The sequence below is a fragment of the Stenella coeruleoalba genome (assembly GCF_951394435.1).
Source record: "Stenella coeruleoalba genome assembly, chromosome: 3".
NCBI classification, from domain to species: domain Eukaryota; kingdom Metazoa; phylum Chordata; class Mammalia; order Artiodactyla; family Delphinidae; genus Stenella; species Stenella coeruleoalba.
In genome coordinates this window covers 83,207,001-83,231,338 of record NC_137148.1, presented here as the reverse complement: position 1 = coordinate 83,231,338, position 24,338 = coordinate 83,207,001, and the positions used below count along the sequence as shown (strand labels likewise).

Sequence of the window (24,338 nt, the reverse complement as noted above, 5' to 3'; positions counted from 1 at the left end):
CTTGTTATGTAGTGGCATAAAGTGTAGAAACACTATAGCCTGCAGACAGTGGAACTCAATGAGCTAGCTACCAAAAATTCCAGGAAAAATTCTCAAAAGGCCACCAAGATTCTTCTCACTACCTGTGATGAACTATGAGAGGAGGGAGATAAACTACAGGAAAATGGTTAATTAAAGGAGCCAAGACTTGCAGAGTTCAGAAATAAAACTGTTTCTCATTCCTAGCCTCTCCAGAGAGCAAAAAATGCTATAGTTAAAAAGTGGCTTCCAGGAAGAACAGAAACGCAGGAATCTGTCATGAAAACATGGGTGTGATTGTAAAAACACTTGCTAAGACTTCAGAAAGATTTAAGGCTCACAGACCTTTCAAAGACGCAAAGACTTTCTCAGGATTATACTACCATGTCTCTCAGATACTCACTATTAAGCAATAAGGACTGCTGAGTACTATCCCTCAGTAGACACAGAGGGAGCCCAATGTAAAAATGGGCTTATTCTTAAGATTTGTGGGTGTGAACTGTTTAATAAAGTAGATTATAAATTACTCCTTTTTGTTTTGTTTTTTAAATTATACCATCTTGAACTAAAAATAAACAGACCTTTGGATCCCCAAACTTCCTTGGACAGGAAGCAGGTTAAAGAAAACTACTTAGCTGCAAATGTGAGCTACTTTTTATGGAAAAGGAAGGATGACCTAGATGAAGCAATTAAGAACCCAAAGTATGAAGCCATGAACCATTATAAACAACTCCCTGGCAGTAATGACAGAGCCCTAATTAAGGAATGGGCAGTAAGTACCTAGGCAGATTTCAAAATTGCTATGGACCAGTGACCATGGTGTACCTTCTGTTTTCCCCTCTTTTGAAAAGGTTATCTACAGCAGTTATTCTATGCTTATCCCACCACTGTATGTCAAATGTATGAAGGACAGACAATTGGTATCTTCAGTTCATAGGTCTTTGAAACGAGATTGAGTTCTCCTGAGCACTCAAGGAGCTCTGCCCAAGGAGTCCCATCCACACCTGGACCTGATTTAGATAATGAGATCCTGGATGTCAAGTTTATGCTATAATGGATAAGCCTGAGGGAATACTGGAGGAGAGATTACCTGAATTTTGCATGAGAGAGAAATATGGATTGTGTGGGTAATGGACATACTGTGATAGACTCTGTTTTCCAAGTATGGCCACCAAAATACATCCAATCCCAAGTATTCATCTTACAATAAGTAAGTGACAGTGATACTCCACTCATCTAGTAATATGGGTCTATTCCCCACCCCTTGAACCTGGATGGGACTCGGTGACTGCCTCCAAAAATGCTCAGCAGAAGTGATACTACGTAACTTCATAAGTTAGGTCATAAAAATGCTTTGTGCTTGCTCCTTGCTCTTTTAGGAAGTTCACTTTTGGAACTCAGCTGCTATGTTCTGTGCATCAAGCACCAGACATGAGAAGAAAGTTGTGAGATGACTTGAGCCCGAGCCACTGTCTGACTGCAATATCACGAGAGGCCCAATGCAAAACTGCCTGATCACAGTCAGCCTTTAAACCATGAGAGAGAAAAATAAAATGACTGTGGTTGTTTTAAGGCAGTAACCTTTGGTATGATTCATTACCTAACAGTAAATAAGAGTCACAATGTCCAACCAAACACCAAGTCCTATTGATTCTAACCTCTAAATAATGCAAATTCATCAGTTTCTCTTTATCTCACTGCCACTGGCCTGTAACATTACCTAAAATATTTTGTATTATTGTTTGCTTAAATGGATCTTCTCCAAAGGGAAGAGAACATGTCATTATCTCCAACATCTAGCAGAGTGCTTGGTATAAAGTAGACCCTTGACAAATGATGGTAAATAATGAATTATTAAAAACTGCACAGTAAAAAAATGGTGTTAGTGATTCGATTATAAATTCAATAACACATATTTGTTAAATAGATTTATATAACTTATCCTACTTACATCACATAAGGCACCATAGCGAAGAATAGACAGTAAAGAATGTACATGACTTTCACTGGTGAAATATAATCTGGTACGGACATGACGTTCAGGTGACAGAACACCCCTGGAATACCTAGAGTAAGGAGCAGACACTGTTAAAACGTAACCATGCAGTTAAAACTTAATGAAATTATTTTGTAAAATGGAATTTAATCTTACTAGAAGTAAAAGAACATAGTAAGCAAATCTATCACTCTTCCAATAACAATTGAGGCGTTATCTTAGCAGGTATTCCTCTAACATGAAGATAACTGGAACTAACTGGGACCACTGAGATTAGTCAAAGAAGCATTAATATTAGTCAAGTTCACTGTAAATAGGTTATTTAAGCACCTTTATTAACAACGAAAGAGGTCATAGCACTAAAGAAGCTCACAGGTGTTAATGCTGCTGAATGAGGATGATCACTGATGATCACATGTGAATGATAACACACATCCTCTTTCCCTGTTTGCCTCAGTTTTTTCTCCAATTTGGAGCCAAAAAGAACCTTGGTTGGAAGTTAACTATTAGAAATACCTAGGTAATATTTATTTCCACAGTGTGCCAAGTGATACACTCCTGATTTAGCCATAGGAACATTAAAAAGTAATTAGATTTGAAGAATGCAAAAACAGATGCCTATAGACTTAAATACCAGTACAGTCTCTTACACAGGATGGAGTTTATTTACAGTGTCATCATCTTGTGTCCTTTGAAGATCTGAGCGAATTTTTCTAACTAGAGGAGTACAGTAGCCTTTGGCAATCTCCAGTTTTTCAGCTTTAGTTATACCATATTCCTGAGCAGAACATACACAACATTAGAAAAAGGGTATAATAATAAAGAACTCCAATAAAGGTACTACTAAATTTAAGAATTTTAGTGAGCGACAAGTATTTTTATTCAGCCTCTTTTGAACATTATACAATGCTCCTAGTTTACATTTCTGCAACTTCAAGTACACTATTCCCCAAAGTATTGAGTGTAATTAGAAGAATTTTATTTTGGTGTAAATGAAAAAGAAAGTAATTTCTAAAGAGGATAGGATGAATGGATGAATGTAATCTTTATGAACAGTATTCAACTCAACCAGGTTTTAAATGTAGAAACAACCCTAAAAGAAAGATGGATTAAGAGCACAAACACTAAAGCACAGAACAAATAGTCAATAAACATACAGAAAGAAATATAAATTAAAACCATGAAATTTTTGTCTATTTGAATGCCAAAGATTAAAAAGGTTAACAAATTATTTAAAAGCCTTTGGCCAATACTGTAAAGGTTTTAACTAGTGGTTAGCCAAAAATGCCGTGAAATTATCAAACTTAATGAGCTCTATAACCATTATAAGTTAATTAAATGAGGAATTACAATCCAAAGTGTTAAGAAAACATAGTAATTGTAAGAATTATAATAAAAATTACAGTTCAAAGAGGTAGATGAGAAAATGACCTGATATAAGAAAAAAATCTGTTTTGTGTGTATAGATGGGAAGAGAGGGTATAAGAGGAAGAGGGCAGAAAGTGGGGTGGAGGCGGAGGAAGGCAGGGACAGAGAGAGAAAGAAGGAAGAGTAGAGAAGAGGGAAGAAATAAGCACACTCTTTCTCTCCCAGTTCCTTCTGGGATACCTGTATTTAAAGGCTACTTGCTGTTATCAGGTACTTCCCAGATGGCAAAACTTTAGTATGGATAATAAATCTCAAAACTGCCTAATAAAGAAAAGGCTGATTGATTAGATGGAAGACGTATGAAAATGGAACCTCTTGGGTCATTTACCTTAAACACAAAAGCTTGGTTGGTTAATTATCTCACCAACATAGATGACTGTGAAATTGGTATGAAAAAAAGAAATACGTATGCAATTGTGTATGTATGTGTAAACAAAAGGAAAATGTTGAAATTAACATCATCAAAGGAAATTTTTCTGTTGTTATTAGCAAGGTGTAATGAAACAGGCACTCTCATACACTGCTGGTCTGTAACAGAACTGGTAAAAGAGTTCTGGAAATCTTCTTGATTTTATGTAGAAGACATATGTATAAGGAGAGTGAAAGAAAGTAAAAGAATCCACATTTCCAAATGTGAGAAATTGATTAAATAGCTATTATTACATCACATCATTCAGCCATTAGGAAAAATGAAGTATATTTAGCTTTACTGATTTGGAAAAAATTTCTTGATGCCAAGAAAAAAAAATCAGGTTATAAAATAGTATGCATTTCCTGGTTCCATTTTTGCAAAGAATACATTTGTCATATATACGAATTTATGAAAAAAATTTTATCCATGAATTTAAGGGAAAAGGCCTTTTAGAATTTTCCAAAACAGTGAAATGTTTTTCTCTAGTTGGTAATGGCATACTGATTTTTTTTTTTTTTGGCTATATCTATATTTTATAACAAAGATATATTACTTTCATAACAAAAAAACCTTTCCCTTCAAAACAGTGACATATTTTGTAGAGCTGAAAAAGCAAGCTGCCATAACCAACTAGGACCAAATAATTAATTGTTGGATACCCAAGTTCTCTTATTTCTTCCACAAAAAGAACTGATTAAAATAACCGATGAAGATATTTGAAAGCTTATTATATGGTGATATTTAATGAGAGTATCATTGGACTTTATATTGCAAATGCTATTATAAAGAATCCTCTGCATTTCATAATACAATCACCAAAGAAATGATCTTCAAATTTCAATAAATGTGTGCCATCTCAATTAAGACTCTTAATAACAAATATAATCTTTAGATGTTCTTATCTTCCATCATACCATCGAGGCTCTTTTACTATTTACTTAATTTACTGAGGTAACATTGGTTTATAACATGTCTCATGTGAACATTATATTTTGACTTCTGTATAAACTACAGTATGCTCAACACCAGTAGTTGTTTCTACTCATCACCATACAGTTTACCTCCTTTACTCAATTCACCCCCTTTCCCTTCTGGTAATTATTACTCTTTTCTCTATAAATACATGTTTATTTTGCTTGGTTTGTTCATTTATTTAAAAGAAATTTTAATATTCACATTTGAGTGAAATCATATAGTATGTTTTTCGTTGAATGACTTATTTATCATAACACCCTCAAGGTACAACCATGTTGCCACAAATGGCAAGACTGTATCTTTTTTATGTATTCCACTGTATTATATATACTACTTCATCCATCCATTCATCAATGGGCACTTTCCATATCTTGGCTATTGTAAATAATGCCACAATGAACACAGGGTGCATGTGTCTATTCGAATTAGAGTCTTCATATTCTTCAGATAAATACCCAGAAGTGGAATACCTGGATCATAGGGTAGTTCTAGTGTTAATTTTTTGAAGAATCTCCATACTGTTTTCCATAGTGGCTGCACCAATTTACATTCCCACCAACAGTGTACCACACTTTTTTCCACATCCTCTCCAGTACTAGTTATTTCTTGCCTTTTTGATAACAGCCATTCTAACAGGCCTGAGGTGATCTCTCACTGTGGTTTCGATTTGCATTTCTCCAATAATTAGTGATGTTGAATATCTTTTCATGAGCCTCCTGGCAACCTGTATGTCTTCTTTGGAAAAATATTTAGCTCCTCTACCCATTGTTTAATCAGACTGTGTTTTTGTTGTTGTTGAGTTGTATGAGTTCTTCATATATTTTGGATATTACCCCCAAATTGAATATATGATTTGTAAATATCTTCTCCCATTCCGTAGGTTGTCTCTTCGTTTAGTTGATGATTTACTTTACTGTACAGAGCTTTTTAGTTTGATGTAGTCCTGTTTGTTTATTTTTGCTTCTGTCTCCCTGCCCAAGGAAACATATCCAAAAAGATATTGCTAAGACCAACTTCAAGGAGCATACTATGTTTACTTTTAGTTTTATGGTTTCAGGTCTTACATTCTAGTCTTTAATCCATTTTGAGTTTTCTGTATGGTGTGATATAGTGGTCTAGTTTCATTCTTTGGTATGTGGCCGTCCAGTTTTCCCAATACTATATTGAAGAGACTATGCTTTTTCCATTGTATGTTCTTGGCTCCTTTATCATGAACTAATTGTCCATATATGTGCGGGTTTGTTTCTGGGCTCTCAATTCTGTTCCATTCATCTACATGTCTGCTTTTCTTATCTGTTATAAAAATACAACTTTTTATTGTGTAAAATAAAACCTCTTTTGCAAAATAAAACTTCTATTTAGCAAATGAAAGATGTTGTCAGAGACTAAGTCCTTGTTTTCTAAGCCTATGTTTCTTATAGTGAGGCCCAAAGACATATTCTTGCAGTATGAGATATTTTTATCCTCTTTTAAAGAGAATTTATTTGCAAATCACTGATTTATACAATATACTTAAACCTGTCTACATCATATACACTGACCAAACAAATAAATAGTTGTTCTTTCATGCTGCAAGAATAAGCTAAACTTTAACATGTACACAAATACTTATAGGTAAGTTGTGCAGCCTGAATTCCCAGTTTTTAAAAGTCTCTAGTTTTTCCTGGATATTCTGTGAATATTAGGAAAAGGACACTGGAGGGTTTTTTTTTTTTTTTTTTTTTTTGCTGCGCTGGGTCTTCATTGCAGTGCATGCATTTCTCATTATGGTGGCTTCCCTTGTTGCAGAGCACGGGCTCTAGGCATGCAGGCTTCAGTAGTTTCAGAACGCAGGCTCAGTAGTTGTGGCTTGTGGGCCCCAGAGCACATGGGCTTCAGTAGTTGTAGTGCACAGGCTCACTAGTTGCAGCTCGCGGGCTCTAGAGCACAGGCTCAGTAGTTGTGGCACATGAGCTTAGTTGCTCCTCAGCATGTACGATCTTCCCGGACCAGGGATCCCCTGCATTGGCAGGTGGATTCTTAACCACTGTGCCACCAGGGAAGTCCTGAAGTATAGTTTTAATTGTAGTAGATTTACAGTATTGTGTTGGTTTCAATTGTACAGTAAAGTGATTCAGTTATATATTGGGTTGGCCAAAAGGTTCGTTCGGGTTTTTCTATAACATAAAAACCCGAACGAACTTTTTGGCCAATCCAATATTTTTTCAGATAATTTTCCATTATAGGTTATTACAAGATATTGAATATAGTTCTCCTTGAGAACTAGTATATAGTAAATCCTTGAGAGAATATAGTAAATCCTTGTTGCTTATCTATTTTATGTATAGCGGTGTGTATCCCATACTCTTTATCATTCCCCCTCTCCCTTACTGTAAGTTTGTTTTCTATGTCTATGAGTCTGTTTCCACTTTTTAATATAGATTCATTTGTATTATTTTTTAGATTCCACATACAAGTGATATCATATAATATTTGTCTTCCTCTGACTTAATTCACTTAGTATGGTGCTCTCTAGGTCCATCCATGTTGCTGCAAATGGCAATATTTTGTTTTTATGGCTGAGTAATATTCCATGGTGTGTGTGTATGTATATGTGGTGTGTGTATGTATATATACGTATATGTGTGTAGAGAGATATATATATGTATATATACATACACACACCACATCTTCTTAAACCAATCATCCACTGATGGGCACTCCAGTTGTTTCCATGTCTTGGCTATTGTAAACGGCGTTCCTATGAACACCGGGATGCATGTATCTTTCTGAATTAAGAGTTTTTATCTTTTCTGGATATATGGGAGTGGGATTGCTGGATCATAAAATAGTTCTATTTTTAGTTATTAAGGAACCTCCCCACTGTTTTCTATATATGAGTATCTTTAAGTGAGGCTACTTTTATATACAATCTTTACACTTTTCATGTACAGTGACCCTTGAAAAACGTGGAGGTTAGGAGCACCAACCCTGCACACCACTGAAAATTCGAGAATAACTTATTTGTGGTTCTGCATCCCTGGCAGATTCAACTGTGGATATGTGGATCATGCAGTACTGTAGTATTTACTATTGTAAAAAAATCTGCGTATAAGTGGACCCACTACAGTTCAAACCCACATTGGTCAAAAATCAACTGTATTTCATTTTTCCTGCTTTTTAACTTTGGTTCACAGTTGGAATGTGTGATTTACTCCAATCTCCCTTTTACAATGTCCAAATGATCTTTTAGTAATTGAGTTGAAAAAAGTTCTCCAAAGGGCATCTGCAACTGTTTTCTTCTAACACATTTCTTATCTCAACTTGTCTTGTCACCTGTCTCTTTATTATCATCTGATTCTCTGTTTAATTACATTTCAGTTAACTGAATTTTGGTTACACCTCTATTTTTACTCTCCTATAATGATAAGGCCCCCCGTTCCACCTCTACCACACCCCACAAATAACTACTTACATCCTGGCCTCTAAATATTATTTTCAAAATACTTCCACATAAGGTAAAAAAACTTCCAAAATTTATATAGGGACACAACTATCTTTTTCTCCCACTTTGCACACATTCCCATAGCACAGAGCTGGTAGGTGCACAATAAATGCCCAATAAATACTTAAGTGATTTATCCCATCCTATTTTCAGTTGTCTTGTTTGTTGTTAGCATATTATTATTAAGAGTATCAATTCTTAAATTTTAAAAAGTCACTATAAACTATTAAAAAATCAAACAATGATTTAATATAACAAAAAGTTTAAAATATAAATTCATAATTAGTTACTTTCCTTTTTAAAATTATAGGCTTACTGGGACACAAAAACCAACTATCTTTTATCCACTGATAGACGTTTTAAAAGTATCTATATAACAGTACAAGAAAATTGATATGTAGGAATTACTTACCTGAGGGATAACAATATCTGCTAATGCCTTTGAAAGCCTATATAATTCCATTGTGTTTTCTAATTTCAAGGAACCATTATGCTGGACATCATATTTTATACAGTCATATATGTCAGGGATTTTACTAATATCATATCTTCCATTCTTTGTTTTAAAGTCTTTCTCCAACTTGGACCATCTACGTAGCATGAGCTCTAAGGTCTCACTATGATAAAGCTGAATATCTAAAACAACATAACAGTTTTAGTGTATTAAACTTCAAAATCAGATAAAGAATATATATTAAAAATTGGTAGTTAGAAACTTCTTAAATATCAAAGGTAAAATTGTTAACAAGCTAGGAAATGTTATCATAGGCATATACTATTAGCAACCATATATTTTGTAGACTTGAATAAAGGTATAAATACATGGGTTAGGAACTGGTTTTATAGAAGACCTTCCATATGTTACATACGTTAGTTGCCCAAGTTATTAACTAAGCTAGTCTCAGAGCCAGAGCACTGATCACCTTCCTGTTGCTTGCTCCTTCTTATTATGCTGCCTATTTGCTGCTGAACTGTACAGTGATGCTACATAATTAACCAAATAAAAATGTTTTATTATCCCTTTCATGCTACCACAGATAAAAGCAATTATAACTTCGCTATTATTCTTTTGCTGGATATATACTAACTCAAATTACACCTAGACATACCTATCTAATGCTAAATATAGCATTAAAGGCTTGAATTTTTTATGATTGGCACATCTTATTTAAAAAATGTTTATAGCAACTGGATAGTGCCTTTTATTTGTTTTCTAATCTAAGGAAAACAAAATATTTACCTGATGATTTGGGATCTTCCATTCGATGTCTGATTTGAGAAGTCAAACTTTGTATCAAGAAATACACTTTGTCACAGGTCTTCACAGGATTTTTAATTAAATGCATTGATTTGATAAGAGAAATGCTTCCAGATGGAGTAAGCTACAAATGAATAGAGTATATATTTTTACATCTGGTTATGCTCAATTGGCCAAGAGAACAATATACAAAATTTTCCAGTAGCTGCAGAATAACTCAAACTACAAATGAAGATACCCCCAAAATACAGAAATAAGATCAAGGAGGAAATAAAAACCTCAAAATTTCATGTTAAAAAAATCCTAAACCTTAGCTAACATTAGATTATCCACAGGGAAAATCTAATAGAAGTACTCTAATTTACAAGGAGATTTTATTCTAATATTTTGCAGACATTTTGCTGATTCACTTGGTATTTGCAAATATGGTTTAACCATTTGACATATATTGACATGGAATAACCTCGAGACTATTATTTTCATCACTTTTTCCAGATGAGGTACTTAACAGAGGTTAAAGCACCTTCCCTAAAATCAAACCATTAGTATGCAAAGAGTGAGGTTAAAAAAGCAGGTAATCTGGCTAAAGAGCTGTGCTCTTAACCACCATGTAAATGCCTTTGTGATGAGATTTTTTGCAAGTCAACAAAAGCCATTAATGACAAATAGTTTCAATTTTCACTGTTGAAACTTTGCTTGGCAAGTAATTTAACCCCATCAAATAAATTTGTATAAATATAAAAAATGTAAAGTGGAATTCCACTTCTTGTTATGGTGAACTAGGTAGTTTAGGCCAATCTAACCACTGAAGATTAGTAAAACTCCTGGGCAAAGAACTTCTATACTTCTGCTTTAAGGTATCTGAGAGATAAGATATTAAGAATTATTAAGAATTATGGAAACCAAACTCTCTGGTCAGAGATCCAGAGAGTGATACTGGCTTTTAAGGCTGTTTTTGCATTGGAGACATCTGTTGATTCTGAATAGACAGCAGAGAAGAAGAATAGAGCTTTAATATCATTTTATGTTAACGGGACAAAAAAAGTGAAGTCCAGGATTTTCAAAGGTGAAACTCTGGTAAACTCTACATTTAGGGTTCAAAAAAGGGATAAACTGGAGTCTGCATTTTTAACAAGACCCCAGATGATTCTTAGTCAAGTAAGTTTGAAAAACACTTTAGTTCTAGAGTCCTTGCTTTGTCCAGGAAGAGGATAAAAGCATGATGTAAACATTCAATTTGCAGATGTCATAGAAGCCTATTGTTCTCTCTTGGGTAGTGACAAAACAAATAGTAAAATCAAATATAATTTTCTAACTACCAGGGAAATAAATAAATAAAAAGTACCAATTCCAATGAAGCAAGAAAGGAGAGAAAAATAAAAATAGGCAGTATAAATATAAAGCACTTAAAAGGATAATAGATTCATATACAAATTTCAGTAATTTATAATATAAATAATTGTCCTAAACAAAGATTTTCATGACAAATTTTTTAAAAATCTATATGCAGATTTTAAGAGATACATCTAAAAGTATAGTTTCAGAAAGACTGAAAGTTAAAAGATAAAAAAGATACTGTACAAACACCAAGTAAAAGAAAAAACAACTGTTTTAGCTATATTAATCTCAAAGTAAATTTTGAGGCAAAAATACTGATTGAAATATACCAATTCTTAATTTGTATGCATTTAATAGCATGACATCAAAACATGTAAAGCAAGGCTTAAGAGATTACAAAGACAAGAAAAATCCACAATTATAGTGGGAAATTTTAACACACAATAGTAAAGAAAGAAAAAACAGACCAAAAAAAAATCAGCAAGAATTTTTGTTTTTACCAAAATGATATAAAGTTAGAAATAACAAAAATATAACTTAAAAATGCATAGGTTTGAAAATTTTAAAAGTACACTTCTAAATAACATATGATCAAAGAAATCACTAAGGAAATTAGAAAATGTCCCAGATGGCATAAACCTCAATTTATGAATACAGTCAAAACAGTGCATAAAGGGCCTAGAGTGTGTATTTTACAAAAGATTGAACATTCATGAGTTAATAAGCATCCATCTAGTGACATCAGTTTTTAACAATTAGAAAAAGAGCAAAATAAAACTACAGAAGTAGAAGGAATAAAATATTAAACAATAAAAATTAATAAAATAGAAAACAAGTGCATAATTTAGTGAACCAACAAATCTGAAAGACAGTTCTTTTAAAGGGCTAATAAAGCTGATCAACTATGGCAAAACTGATCAAGGAAAAAAAAGGGGGGGAAGACTGTACAATGTTACAAAACAAAAAGGAATATCTCTACTGATCTTGCAGACATTATAAACAACTTAAGAGGAGTGTATACACAAATTTCTAGAAGAATGTAACTTAATACAGACACAAGACATAATAAATGCAAACTACTAAATTACTCTGGAAACCACAATTACAAGCTTTCCCATAAAGAAAATGCCCATGGGATTTACCAGTAAATTTTACCAAACATTTACTGAAACATATATACATGAATTATTCCCCCCAAACAGGACTCTCTAATTAATTTTATGAGAACAGCATAATCTTGATATTGAAAGCAGAAAAAGACAACAAGAATAAAAAAGTAAAGGTCAGTATGACTCATGAACACAGATGTAAAACTCCTAACCAAAAATATTAGTAAACCCAAACCAGTGATATATATATATATATTTTTTAAATGAGCTTATTCTAGGAACCACGGTAGCCTCTCCCCAAATCATATGATGTTTAACAGATAAGAAAATATAAAATTTAAAAACTTGTCATGATAAAACCTCTTAAGAAAACAGGAGTAGAATGGATTTTCCTTATTTTGAAAAAGAGTAGCTTTAAAAAAATCTACAGAGACCATACTTAATGGACAGTGTTAAAAAGATTTCCCTTTGAGAATATAAACAAAAACAGAAAAGCCACTTCTATTTACTATCACTTTGATGGTACTAGCTATTAAAGTAAAGCAATAAAAAGAATTAAAAACATAAAAACTGGAAAGGAAGACAAAAACCTGGGGATATGCTTTGAAAAGATTTTTTTTAATCTACAGATAAATTACTAAGTTAATAAATAAGTTCAATAAAGTTGACACATATAAAGTCAATATTAAAAAAACTATTTGTACATAGCAGCAACAGATAGTAACCTTTTTAGAGGGAGCGTTTACAAGTACACAAAATTTTTTTTTAAAGATGTAAGTTTTCACAAACTATAGATCTAATGCAATCTAAATCAATATTCCAACAGGATTTTAGGCCAGGTTATTTTAAAATTTATATGGAAATACAAGAAAAGCCAAGAAGAACTTGAAGAAGGACCCATGTAGGATTTGGGAGATCTTATTCAATGGCCCAAGAGTCAACAAAAGAATACGTTCTAGAAACAGAGAACACACATATGATAAAGCTGGCACTACAGAGTAGTGGGGAAAGGATGGTCTTTTCAGTATGTGGTGTTGAGACACCTGGATGTACATATGGTTGGGGGGAAAACATCAATTTTGACATCCTTATCTAATAGCACACACAAAAGTCAATTTTAGCTAGATTGTAGATAAATGTGCAGGGAAAAACAGTAAAGTATATAGAAGATCGTATATGGGAATACCTTATGACCCCACATTAGAAAAAGGTATTATACTGTATGCTAACACACATATATGGAATTTAAGAAAAATAAAAATGTCATGAAGAACCTAGGGGTAAGACAGGAATAAAGACACAGACCTACTAGAGAATGGACTTGAAGATATGGGGAGGGGGAAGGGTAAGCTGTGACAAAGCGAGAGAGAGGCATGGACATATATACACTACCAAACATAAGGTAGATAGCTAGTGGGAAGCAGCCGCATAGTACAGGGAGATCAGCTCGGTGCTTTGTGACCGCCTGGAGGGGTGGGATAGGGAGGGTGGGAGGGAGGGAGATGCAAGAGGGAAGAGATATGGGAGCACATGTATATGTATAACTGATTCACTTTGTTATAAAGCAGAAACTAACACACCATTGTAAAGCAATTATACTCCAATAAAGATGTAAAAAAATATATATATATAAGAATAAAATATAGGTTTAATTGTTGAACCTATGATAAATTAAAAAAAAGAAAAAGGTATTATAAAGAATGCATTAAAATGCACTGAACGTAAAGGAAAAAATTGACCTTGAAATACATGGGAAAAAAAAAAAGAAATTCATGGAAAATAAGAATTTCTGCTTATCAAAGGAAATCATTAAGGCTCAGAGTAGATGGCAGTATTTAGAACACATAACAAAGAGCTCATATCCAAAATATACAAAGAAATTCTACTATTCAATAAGAAAAACACAGGCAACTAGTAGAAAAAAAGGACAAGACTTGAAGAGCAGGCCTTATGAAAGAAGATACCTAAATGGTCAACGAATATTAAAACCACAGTGAGGTACTACTATACATCCACCTTCAGAATAGGCAAAATTGAATGGTCTGAAAATACCAAGAATAGAGACTATGTAGAGCAATAACAATTTCCATGGACTTCTGGTGGGAGTATAAATTGCTTCAATGACTTTGGAAAACAGTTTGACATCTACTAATATTGAAATATTAGCACACTGTGGGGCACAACACTTCCACTCCTAGAATACACCAAAGAGAAACATATGCTCATATGCACTAGGAGGCATATATGGATATTCACGGCAGTATTAGCATAACAGCCCCAAACTATAACAATATTAGAAAGCATATATAAATTGGCATATACTCATAAAATAGAATATGGATCAACAAACTAGGCCAAACATGACCTGTGATAGCCTGTGAGCTAATAAATGGTTTTTACATTTTTAAAAGGTGGTGTAAAAAAGAAAAGCATATGCAACAAGCAACTATATGTGATCTACAAAGCCTGAAATATTTACTATCTGGTCTTTTATAGAAAAAGTTTGCCAACCTCTGAAATGAAAATTCTCAAAACTATGGATGAATTTCACAAACATAACACTGAGAAAAAGAAGCCAGACATAAAAGAAAACATTCTATTACATGAAGCTTAAAAAATACCCCAAACTGAGACTATGGTAGCTACAGATACATACTTAGCCAAATAAGCACTCTGGGTATAAGACTATAAAAAGTTAGGATAGTGATTATTTCTAGCAGATAGGGAAGGGGCTGCAACTGGGAAGGGACACACAGAGGCTAGAGTTGTTCCAACGTTCTGTATCTCTGTACTGATTATATAACTCTTTGCTTTATAATATGATAAGCTCTAAGTTTACATTTTATGCACTTTTCTATGTGTATGTGCATGTAATATTTGACAATGCAAGAGTTTGGTAAGACCCACCTTTTCATAATCTTCAGCAGTAAAATCTCTGTCTTTCTGAAGTATTTCATGAAGTCTTGCTTTCACACGTTGCTGACAACTGCTCAAAGAGTCACTATCACTATCCAAAAGGCCATTCATGTTTGCACTTTTCACCATCTGAACAAGAATGGGTGTAAGTTCTCCTTCTAGAGCTAATAGCCCCTAAATACATAAAATAAAGCCAAAACAGATTAAGAATTAGTATGCAAAATAGAAGGTATCTTAATAATTATCTTGTTACATGCTGAATTTCACAAGGTGTAAGCTTACTATTTACAATAAACTTTATTAATAATGCAACTTGTCATTGCCATTTCAGGGCTTTAGTTAGAAGTTTCAAATTTAGAATATTAAAATAATACCTTAGTAAAAATCTTTTAAAATGCTATATTAGATGAAAATTCTAATAATTCTAAAAAACATTTATTTATACCTTTGCAAAAGCAGCTGCAGTCATCTGGACTCGTCCTTCATCAGAGGCGTATATTTTAAGGTCATGTCGGTAGGTACTGTGTAATCTAAGTAAACCACAACCAGGAAATCCTGCATAATCTCCTGAAAATAAATCCTCAAATCACTTAAGCTATATTTTTACCTCACTGTATTTCTATAAATATTTAATAACATCTCAAAATTAGGATTTGAAAATATGATGTATGAATTTAACTGAATTAAAGAAACTCCAATATTTACCTTGACCTCCAGGATACATATACCTCAAAGCTCTGCCAAGTTCTTCAGCCTGGACCCAGCCTGTATGAATTTAACTGAATTAAAGAAACTCTAAGATTTACCTTGACCTCCAGGGTACATACACCTGAAAGCTCTTCCAAGTTCTTCAGCCTGGACCCTGCCTGCAGGGGTTAGTTCTCCTCCCCATTTTAGAACCAGAAGTAAGGATGGCTCTTCTCTTCGGCTGTCTAAGATACATGTGAATGAATAAAGCAAATGTCAAGGTTTTTTCTTCTAAACAGACATATTTCAAGATTAATTTTTTCTTTGTGTCTCTTCTGCAGTGGAATATGGCCCTTATGTAAATTATTTTGTTCCCTAAATATACCTTTCTTGTAGGCTGTTGCTTCTGCTAGGAATACCCCTTGCTCCACCTGTTAAAATCTTACTAAAATTTCAAAATCTCTCCCACACTCTAGAAAGAAGGCTCTTTCCCAGTTCTCTAAAAGGAAACTTCTCCCTTCCCTGCTCTCAGTGGTATGAGAGCAATGGTATTTGCCCAATGTATTTAGTTGTACTACATATACTAGATTAAGAGCTCCTTGATGACAGGATTCAGATCTTGGCTTTATATTAAGAGCCTCCTGCAGTGCTGTCACATAAAATTTAATGTTATCTGAAGTGAAGAAGATATACACATTTTTATGATTAGTAATCAGTGATTTGCATAACTTTCAAGATGTGAGATGACACAGCTTAATATTTATTATAATTTAAACTTATGGGTGAGATATACAATAAAATATAGCCAAGAACAGCTTTTTAAATTTGGAGTTGTAGAATCTGTATGTTCCAGACCAAAGTATATTCTCAGATATAGGGGAGGTCTGAGTTTCTATATTTAATTTTGACTTGCTCTTTATCACGTCCTAAGATCTGTGCTGGATTACAGAAACAAAGGTCATTTAAAAGTTAGCACTATAAGCACTAAAGAATTTGATGATTCATTAAAAGTGATAGAAAATCACCCTTTCCCCTGGGGCTAGTTAGTAGCTGTATGTGCTTTATCATGCAAGCCAACATTTATAGAAAGGTAATTAATTGACTTGCTAATTATAGTTGTTTATGGATTTTTTTGATATAAACATCAAAATATAGAAAATTAATCTGTGTTGCTATTAATCACAAGGTGTGACAAGAGCAATATATCAAATTTTAGAATATATAAAGATCAACATAATCAAATTTGTTTGCATTTAAAATAATCATTACTTCAATTTTTGCTACTATAAATAATGCCACTGTGAATATCCCTATAGAACAATCTTTCCTTCAATATCTGATTACCCCCTTGGGATAGATTCTTATAAGTAGAATTAAGGTCAAAGCATATGAAAAATTTCTGAAGTGTTTTTTTTCCCCCCAGCTGCACTGTGTAACATGTTGGATCTTAGTTCCCCAACCAGGGCTCGAAACCGTGTCCCCTGCAGTGGAAGAGTGGAGGCTTAACCACTGGACTGCCAGGGAAGTCCCCTGAAATGTTGATATATATTGCCAAATTACTTTTCAAAAAATTATGTCAACGCTTCCCTGGTGGAACAGTGGTTAAGAATCTGCCTGCCAATGCAGAGGACACGGGTTGGAGCCCTGGTCTGGGAAGATCCCACATGCCACGGGGCAACCAAGCCCATGTGCCACAACTACAGAGCCTGAGCTCCAGAGCCCACGAGCCACAACTACTGAGCCCACGAGCCACAATTACTGAAGCCTGAACACCTAGAGCCCGTGCTCCACAACAAAAGAAGCCACCGCAATAAGAAGCCGGTGCACCACAACGAAAAGTAGCCTGCACTTGCTACATTTAGAGAAAGCCCACGCACAGCAACAAAGACCCAATGCAGCCAAAAATAAAATAAATAAAACAAAGTAAAAAAAAAAAAAAGAGTTATGTCAATTTACAATCCTACCAGTAAACTGAAATCTTGTCACATTGTACTCTCATCAGCATTCTTTATTATCATTTGAAAAAGAAGAAAATAAGAAAACACTTTGCCAGTGTGATAGGCAAGACTGATTATTACTATTATCATTATTGTATTGGGCATCTCCACTTCTCCATAAAATGGCTTCCCAATCCCTGCCCATTTTTCTTTTGAAAAGTAAATGAACTTTTGTGCTCACTGCTCTTAGGAGACTAATTTTAAATGCTTATTCTGATTTATTGGCAGAGAAAAATATCTATTTTAGAAACAAGGTGATTACGTATTTTTTTAAACAATCTTTTCATATTTCTTAAGTTTTCTTCCTGTATACCCTGTATGGGATAGGGACCCATTAAGTAACATTTAGTTACAAACAAATAAGCTTTCAGAAGAGTAAAAGAGAAGTCCTAGACAGTTTTCAAAATAATAAAAGGTATCCTTTACCTAAAGGATAAAACGTAAAACATCTTTTATTTAAAGGATAGAAGGCATAGTTAACACAACTCCATGTTATTTTTCCTCTATTCAGCATGCTAACCCCTAAACTATTAGACAGAAGATTACAAAGGTAATCAACAACGAGTAGTAAGTCCCTACATATAAATAAAACACAATGGGCATTAATAGTGACATACCTTCTTCTTCACTAGATGTCTTAGGACAACCATGAGGGAGGTAGGTTAATTGGACCTTACGATTTATTCCAGAAAAATGGCCATACCTGAAAAATAAAATGGCAAACAGAACAGACAATATTCAATAAGCATGCAATGCAACCTCCTAAAGAAAAACTAAAATCCACCTGGACAAAAACTAAATCTTACATATTAATGCTTCCTATTTGTAATTACCTTGCTGAATTCTTCAAAATATCCTAGCGCAAAATCTGTATCCTAGGTAATTATTCTAACCACGTTAAAAATAAAAATACAATAAAGTTTCTCTATAAAAGCTGGAGAATTTTGAATAGATGCCAAAGTATATAAACATACAAAAACATAAATGTATGTGTCTTTAAAAAAATAAAAGAAAAAACGATTTTAAGTGGTCAAGGAAATAAAGTTTATAAGAGGAATATTGGTGGTACCAATTTCATTTGATTAAAACATAGTTCAAAATTATTTTTCACTTAAACAGCACTGAATCTGTGGTTAACTTAGCAATGTGGCCTTCATCCTAAGTAGTACTTCATACAAGATCTAAATGTGATGCCCTCTTTTGATCTTCTCATCAAAATTAAAACTAAAACAGAAACTTCAATACAACAATCTCTTTTCTCACTGTTGAAAATAAAGTTCTTGTTAGATTTCCACTAATTTCTCCTCAGCTACAGTGATAAAGAGAAAGAAGATAAAACTGTGAAGGAAATTAACATGAAAAGTCACATATTAAAAAAAAAGCACTATAAGTAGTTACCAAAATTATAGGTTTCAAAAAGATACTTACATCTCTAACACGGTCTTAAGTTGTTCAAGTTTTGACTTGTTTTCTTCAATTTCAGAATCATTATTTTGTCCCAACTCTATAAGAAGTTGTCGTGCAATATCCAGCACTTCCTGTAAAATAAATAAAGAATTGAATTTTTATGTAACTTTGCGATTAGCAATTTAAAACCCAACAAGAAATCAGATGCACTTACCTGTAATTGTTTTGGTTTTTTCAGCTTTAATTTCCCAGATTTATATCCATCACACTTTTCAAAAAGATCAAAGAATCTTATAAGAAAGACAGAGCACTGTTAGGCATTTGCAACAATATTACCTCTATAAACTAACACAAATAATTACAATAAATGATAGATATGGGACTAAAACAATAATTAATAATAGATATGGGACTTGGGGTCTATGGACTTCAAACACTGTGTGCCCTCTTTCACTATATGATGTCGCTCCTCTACTTTGATTGATAAAACTTAGTATTTTCTTAAATCATATCAAACTAATAATCACTAGATTCACTGAATAGAAGCAACAAACTTTCATTCTACTAATTTTCATCTAGAAGGTTGAGAAGTTAATGATTCTCAGAAAGCAATGTAAGAGAATAATAACAGAAGACTGAATATTTACAACAATAAATAAAAGCTAGGTCAGGATGATGACCATATATGGATATTGCTACAGTAATTTTCAGATGCTAAAATATACAATTTAAAATGGATTTTGTTGGATTTTATTGCTTTCCAGTGGTTTAAATATTAATGGCCAAGAAGTAGTGGTAAACAGTTTTTCTATATGAAGTATTAATCAAAATAACTAAGCACCTATCAGAAATCTTAAATTATCTCCTAGGAGTTAAATTATTCCCCTTTAAACATACTTTTGATGCCTCACTTCCATTTTCATTTTTTGTTTTGGTGTTCGGTCCCCATGACGTATGACAGCTATGACACATCTAAGTTCCATCCTAAAATTTAAAAAATAACGTTCAATTTTCTGACAAAGATTTGTGTTATATAATTCAGATTAATATATCTAATTATATTATAGAACCATCTTTTACCACTCTAAGATATTCTCCATGAAGCATAGTGCTTATAACAAATAGTCTTAATTTTATCAAATCAAATCCTAAAAAGAATTTAAGAGGCTGGAGGGGGAGTAATATTAAGCTACACAATACCTGCTTCTTCTCTTAAGATGACTATGCTAACTCTAGGATAAAAGTAAATGGAGGGGAGACCTTAAAGATGGTGAAAGAGTAAGACGTGGAGATCACCTTCCTCCCTACAAATACATCAGAAATACACCTACATGTGGAACAACTCCTACAGAACACCTACTGAACGCTGGCAGAAGACCTCAGACCTCCCAAAAGGCAAGAAACTCCCCACGTACCTGGGTAGGGCAAAAGAAAAAACAGAGACAAAAGAATAGGGATGGGATCTGCACCAGTGGGAGGGAGCTGTGAAGGAGAAAAGGTTTCCACACACTAGGAAGCCCCATTGCAGGTGGAGACTGCGGGTGGCGGAGGGGTGAAGCTTTGGAGTCACGGAGGAGAGCGCAGCAACAGGGGTGCACAGGGCAAAGCAGAGAGATTCCTGCACAGAGGATCGGGGCTGACCTGCACTCACCAGCCCGAGAGGCTTGTGTGCTCACCCGCCGAGGCGGGAGGAGCTGGGAGCTGAGGCCCGGGCTTCGGAAGGTCAGATCCCAGGGAGAGGACTGGGGCTGGCTGCATGAACACAGCCTGAAGGGGGCTAGTGTGTCACAGCTAGCTGGGAGGGAGTCAGGGAAAAAGTCTGGACCTCCCTAAGAGGCAAACTTTTTCTTGCCTCTTTGTTTCACGGTGTGTGAGGAGGGGATTCAGAGCACCGCCTAAACGAGCTCTAGAGATGAGCGCGAGCCACAGCTATCAGCGCGGACACGAGAGACGGGCATGAAATGCTAAGGCTGCTGCTGAAGCCACCAAAAAGTCTGTGTGCAAGCACAGGTCACTATCCACACCTCCCCTCCTGGAGCCTGTGCAGCCCGCCACTGCCAGGGTCCCGTGATCCAGGGATAACTTCCCCGGGAGAACACAAGGCATTTCTCAGGCCGCTGCAACATCACGCTGGCCTCTGCTGCCGCAGGCTCACCCCACATTCCATACGCTTCACTCCCCACAGCCTGAGTGAGCCAGAGCCCCCTAATCAGCTGCTCCTTTAACCCCGTCCTGTCTGAGCGAAGAACAGACGCCCTCAGGTGATGCAGAGGAGGGGCCAAATGCAAAGCTGAACCCCAGGAGCTGAGCGAACAAAGAAGAGAAAGGGAAATCTCTCCCAGCAGCCTCAGGAGCAGCAGATTAAATCTCCACAATCAACTTGATGTACACTGCATCTCTTAATACCTGAACAGACAACAAATCATCCCAAATTGAGGCAGTGGACTTTGGGAGCAATGATATATATATATATATATATATATATATATATATATATACACTTCTTTTTTCTCTTTTGTGAGTGTGTATGTGTATGCTTCTGTGTGTAATTCTGTCTGTATACCTTTGTTTTTATCATTTGTCCTAGGATTCTGTCTGCCCATTTTTTTTTAGTATAGTTTTTAGCACTTCTTATCATTGGTGGATCTGTTTTTTGGTTTCCTTGCTCTCTTCTTTCTTTCTTTTTTTTATTACTTAAAAATTTTTTTATTTTTAATAATTATTTTTTACTTTAACAACTTTATTTTATTTTATTTATTTATTTATTTTTTCTCCCTTTTATTCTGAGCTGTGTGGATGACAGAATCTTGGTGCTCCAGCTGCGTGTCAGGCCTGTGCCTCTGAGGTGGGAGAGTGGAGTTCAGGATGTTGGTCCACCAGAAACCTCCCAGCTCCACGTAATGTCAAATGGCAAAAATCTCCCAGAGATCTCCATCTCAACACCAAGACCCAGTTCCACTCAATGACCAGCAAACTACAGTGCTGGACACCCTATGCCAAACAACTAGCAAAACAGGAACACAACCCCACCCACTAGCAGAAAGGCTGCCTAAACTCATAATAGGTCATAGACACCCAAAAACACACCACCGGACGTGGACCCACCAACCAGAAAGACAAGATCCAGCCTCATCCACCAGAACACAGGCACTAGTCCCCTCCACCAGGAAGCCTACACAACCCACTGAACAAACCTTAGCCACTGGGGGTAGACACCAAAAAAAACAGGAACTACGAACCTGCAGCCTGCAAAAAGGAGACCCGAAACACAGTAAATGAAGCAAAATGAGAAAACAGAGAAACACACAGCAGATGAAGGAGCAAGGTAAAAACCCAAAAGAACAAACAAATGAAGAGTAAATAGGCAGTCTACCTGAAAAAGAATTCAGAGTAAGCATAGTAAAGATGGTCCAAAATCTTGGATACTGAATGGAGAAAATACAAGAAATGTTTAACAAGGACCTAGGAGACCTAAAAATCAAACAAACAATGATGAAAAACACAATAAATGAAATAAAAAAGTCTCTAGAAGGAATCAATAGCAGAATAACTGTGGCAGAAGAACGGATAAGTGACCTGGAAGATAAAATAGTGGAAATAACTAAGGCAGAGCAGAATAAAGAAAAAAAAATGAAAAGAATTGAGGAGAGTCTCAGAGACCTCTGGGACAACACTAAAAGCACCAACATTCGAATTATAGGGGTCCCAGAAGAAGAAGAGAAAAAGAAAGGGACTGAGAAAATATGTGAAGAGATTATAGTTGAAAACTTCCCCAATATGGGAAAGGAAATAGTTAATCAAGTCCAGGAAGCACAGAGAGTCCCATACAGGATAAATCCATGCCAAGACACACATTAATTACACTATCAAAAATTAAATACAAAGAAATAATATTAAAAGCAGCAAGGGAAAAACAACAAATAACATAAAAGGGAATCCCCATAAGGTTAACAGCTGATCTTTCAGCAGAAACCTTGCAAGCCAGAAGGAGGTGGCAGGACATATTTAAAGTGGTGAAAGGAGAAATCCTACAACCAAGATTACTCTACCCAGCAAGGATCTCATTCAGATTTGATGGAGAAATTAAAACCTTTACAGACAAGCAAAAGCTAAGAGAATTCAGCACCATGAAACCAGCTCTACAACAAATGCTAAAGGAACGTCTTTATGCAGGAAACACAAGAGAAGGAAAAGACCTACAAAAACACACCCAAAACAATTAAGAAAATGGTAATAGGAACATGCATATCGATAATTACCTTAAATGTAAATGGATTAAATGCTCCAACCAAAAGACACAGACTGGGCGAATGGATACAAAAATAAGACCCGTACATATGCTGTCTACAAGAGACCCACTTCAGACCTAGGGACACATAGAGACTGAAAGTGAGGGGATGGAAAAAGGTATTACATGAAAATGGAAATCAAAAGAAAGCTGGAGTACCAATGCTCATATCAGACAAAATAGATTTTAAAATAAAGACTATTACAAGATACAAAGAAGGACACAAATAATGATCAAGGGATCAATCCAAAAAGAAGATATAACAATTGTAAACATTTATGCACCCAAAATAGGAGCACCACAATACATCAGGCAAATGATAACAGCCATAAAAGGGGAAATTGCCAGTAACACAATCATAACAGGGGACTTTAACACCCCACTTTCACCAATGGACAGATCATCCAAAATGAAAATAAATAAGGAAACACAAGCTTGAAATGATACATTAAACAAGATGGACTTAATTGATATTTATAGGACATTCCATCCAAAAACAACAGAATAACTTTCTTCTCAAGGGCTCACGGAACATTCTCCAGGATAGATCATATCTTGGGTCACAAATCAAGCCTTGGTAAATTTAAGAATATTGAAATTGTATCAAGTATCTTTTCCAACCACAACACTATGAGACTAGATATCAATTACAGGAAAAAAAATCTATAAAAATACATACACATGGAGGCTAAACAATACACTACTTAATAACCAAGAGATCACTGAAGAAATCAAAGAGGAAATCAAAAAATACCTAGAAACAAATGACAATGAAAACAAGAAAACCCAAAACCTACGGAATGCAGCAAGATCAGTTCTAAGAGGGAAGTTAATAGCAATACAATCCTACCTCAAGAAACAAGAAACATCTCAAAAAAACAACCAAACGTTACACCTAAAGCAATTAGAGAAGGAAGGACAAAAATCCCCAAAGTTAGCAGAAGGAAAGAAATCATAAAGCTCAGATCAGAAATAAATGAAAAAGAAATGAAGGAAACGATAGCAAAGATCAATAAAACTAAAAG

The 24,338-nt window shown here is 34.8% G+C and overlaps 1 protein-coding gene across 14 annotated transcripts in view; it reads right to left on the bottom strand.

The window, feature by feature from the left end:
* PPIP5K2 (diphosphoinositol pentakisphosphate kinase 2) overlaps positions 1-24,338 on the bottom strand; it is a 75,361-nt gene that overhangs the window by 25,259 nt on the left and 25,764 nt on the right. For 10 of the 14 annotated variants that reach the window (XM_079917132.1, XM_079917140.1, XM_079917143.1 and 7 more), the window contains 11 exons: positions 19,923-20,009; positions 19,240-19,315; positions 19,047-19,156; positions 18,236-18,321; positions 15,741-15,866; positions 15,380-15,501; positions 14,926-15,108; positions 9,554-9,695; positions 8,726-8,949; positions 2,665-2,792; positions 1,970-2,084 (listed from right to left, as the gene is read on the bottom strand). In XM_079917132.1, the coding sequence (XP_079773258.1) occupies positions 1,970-2,084; positions 2,665-2,792; positions 8,726-8,949; positions 9,554-9,695; positions 14,926-15,108; positions 15,380-15,501; positions 15,741-15,866; positions 18,236-18,321; positions 19,047-19,156; positions 19,240-19,315; positions 19,923-20,009 (1,399 nt within the window). The remainder of the gene's footprint in view (positions 1-1,969; positions 2,085-2,664; positions 2,793-8,725; positions 8,950-9,553; positions 9,696-14,925; positions 15,109-15,379; positions 15,502-15,740; positions 15,867-18,235; positions 18,322-19,046; positions 19,157-19,239; positions 19,316-19,922; positions 20,010-24,338) is intronic. The other 4 variants (XM_079917139.1, XM_079917144.1, XM_079917142.1 and 1 more) reach the window with 1 other exon arrangement.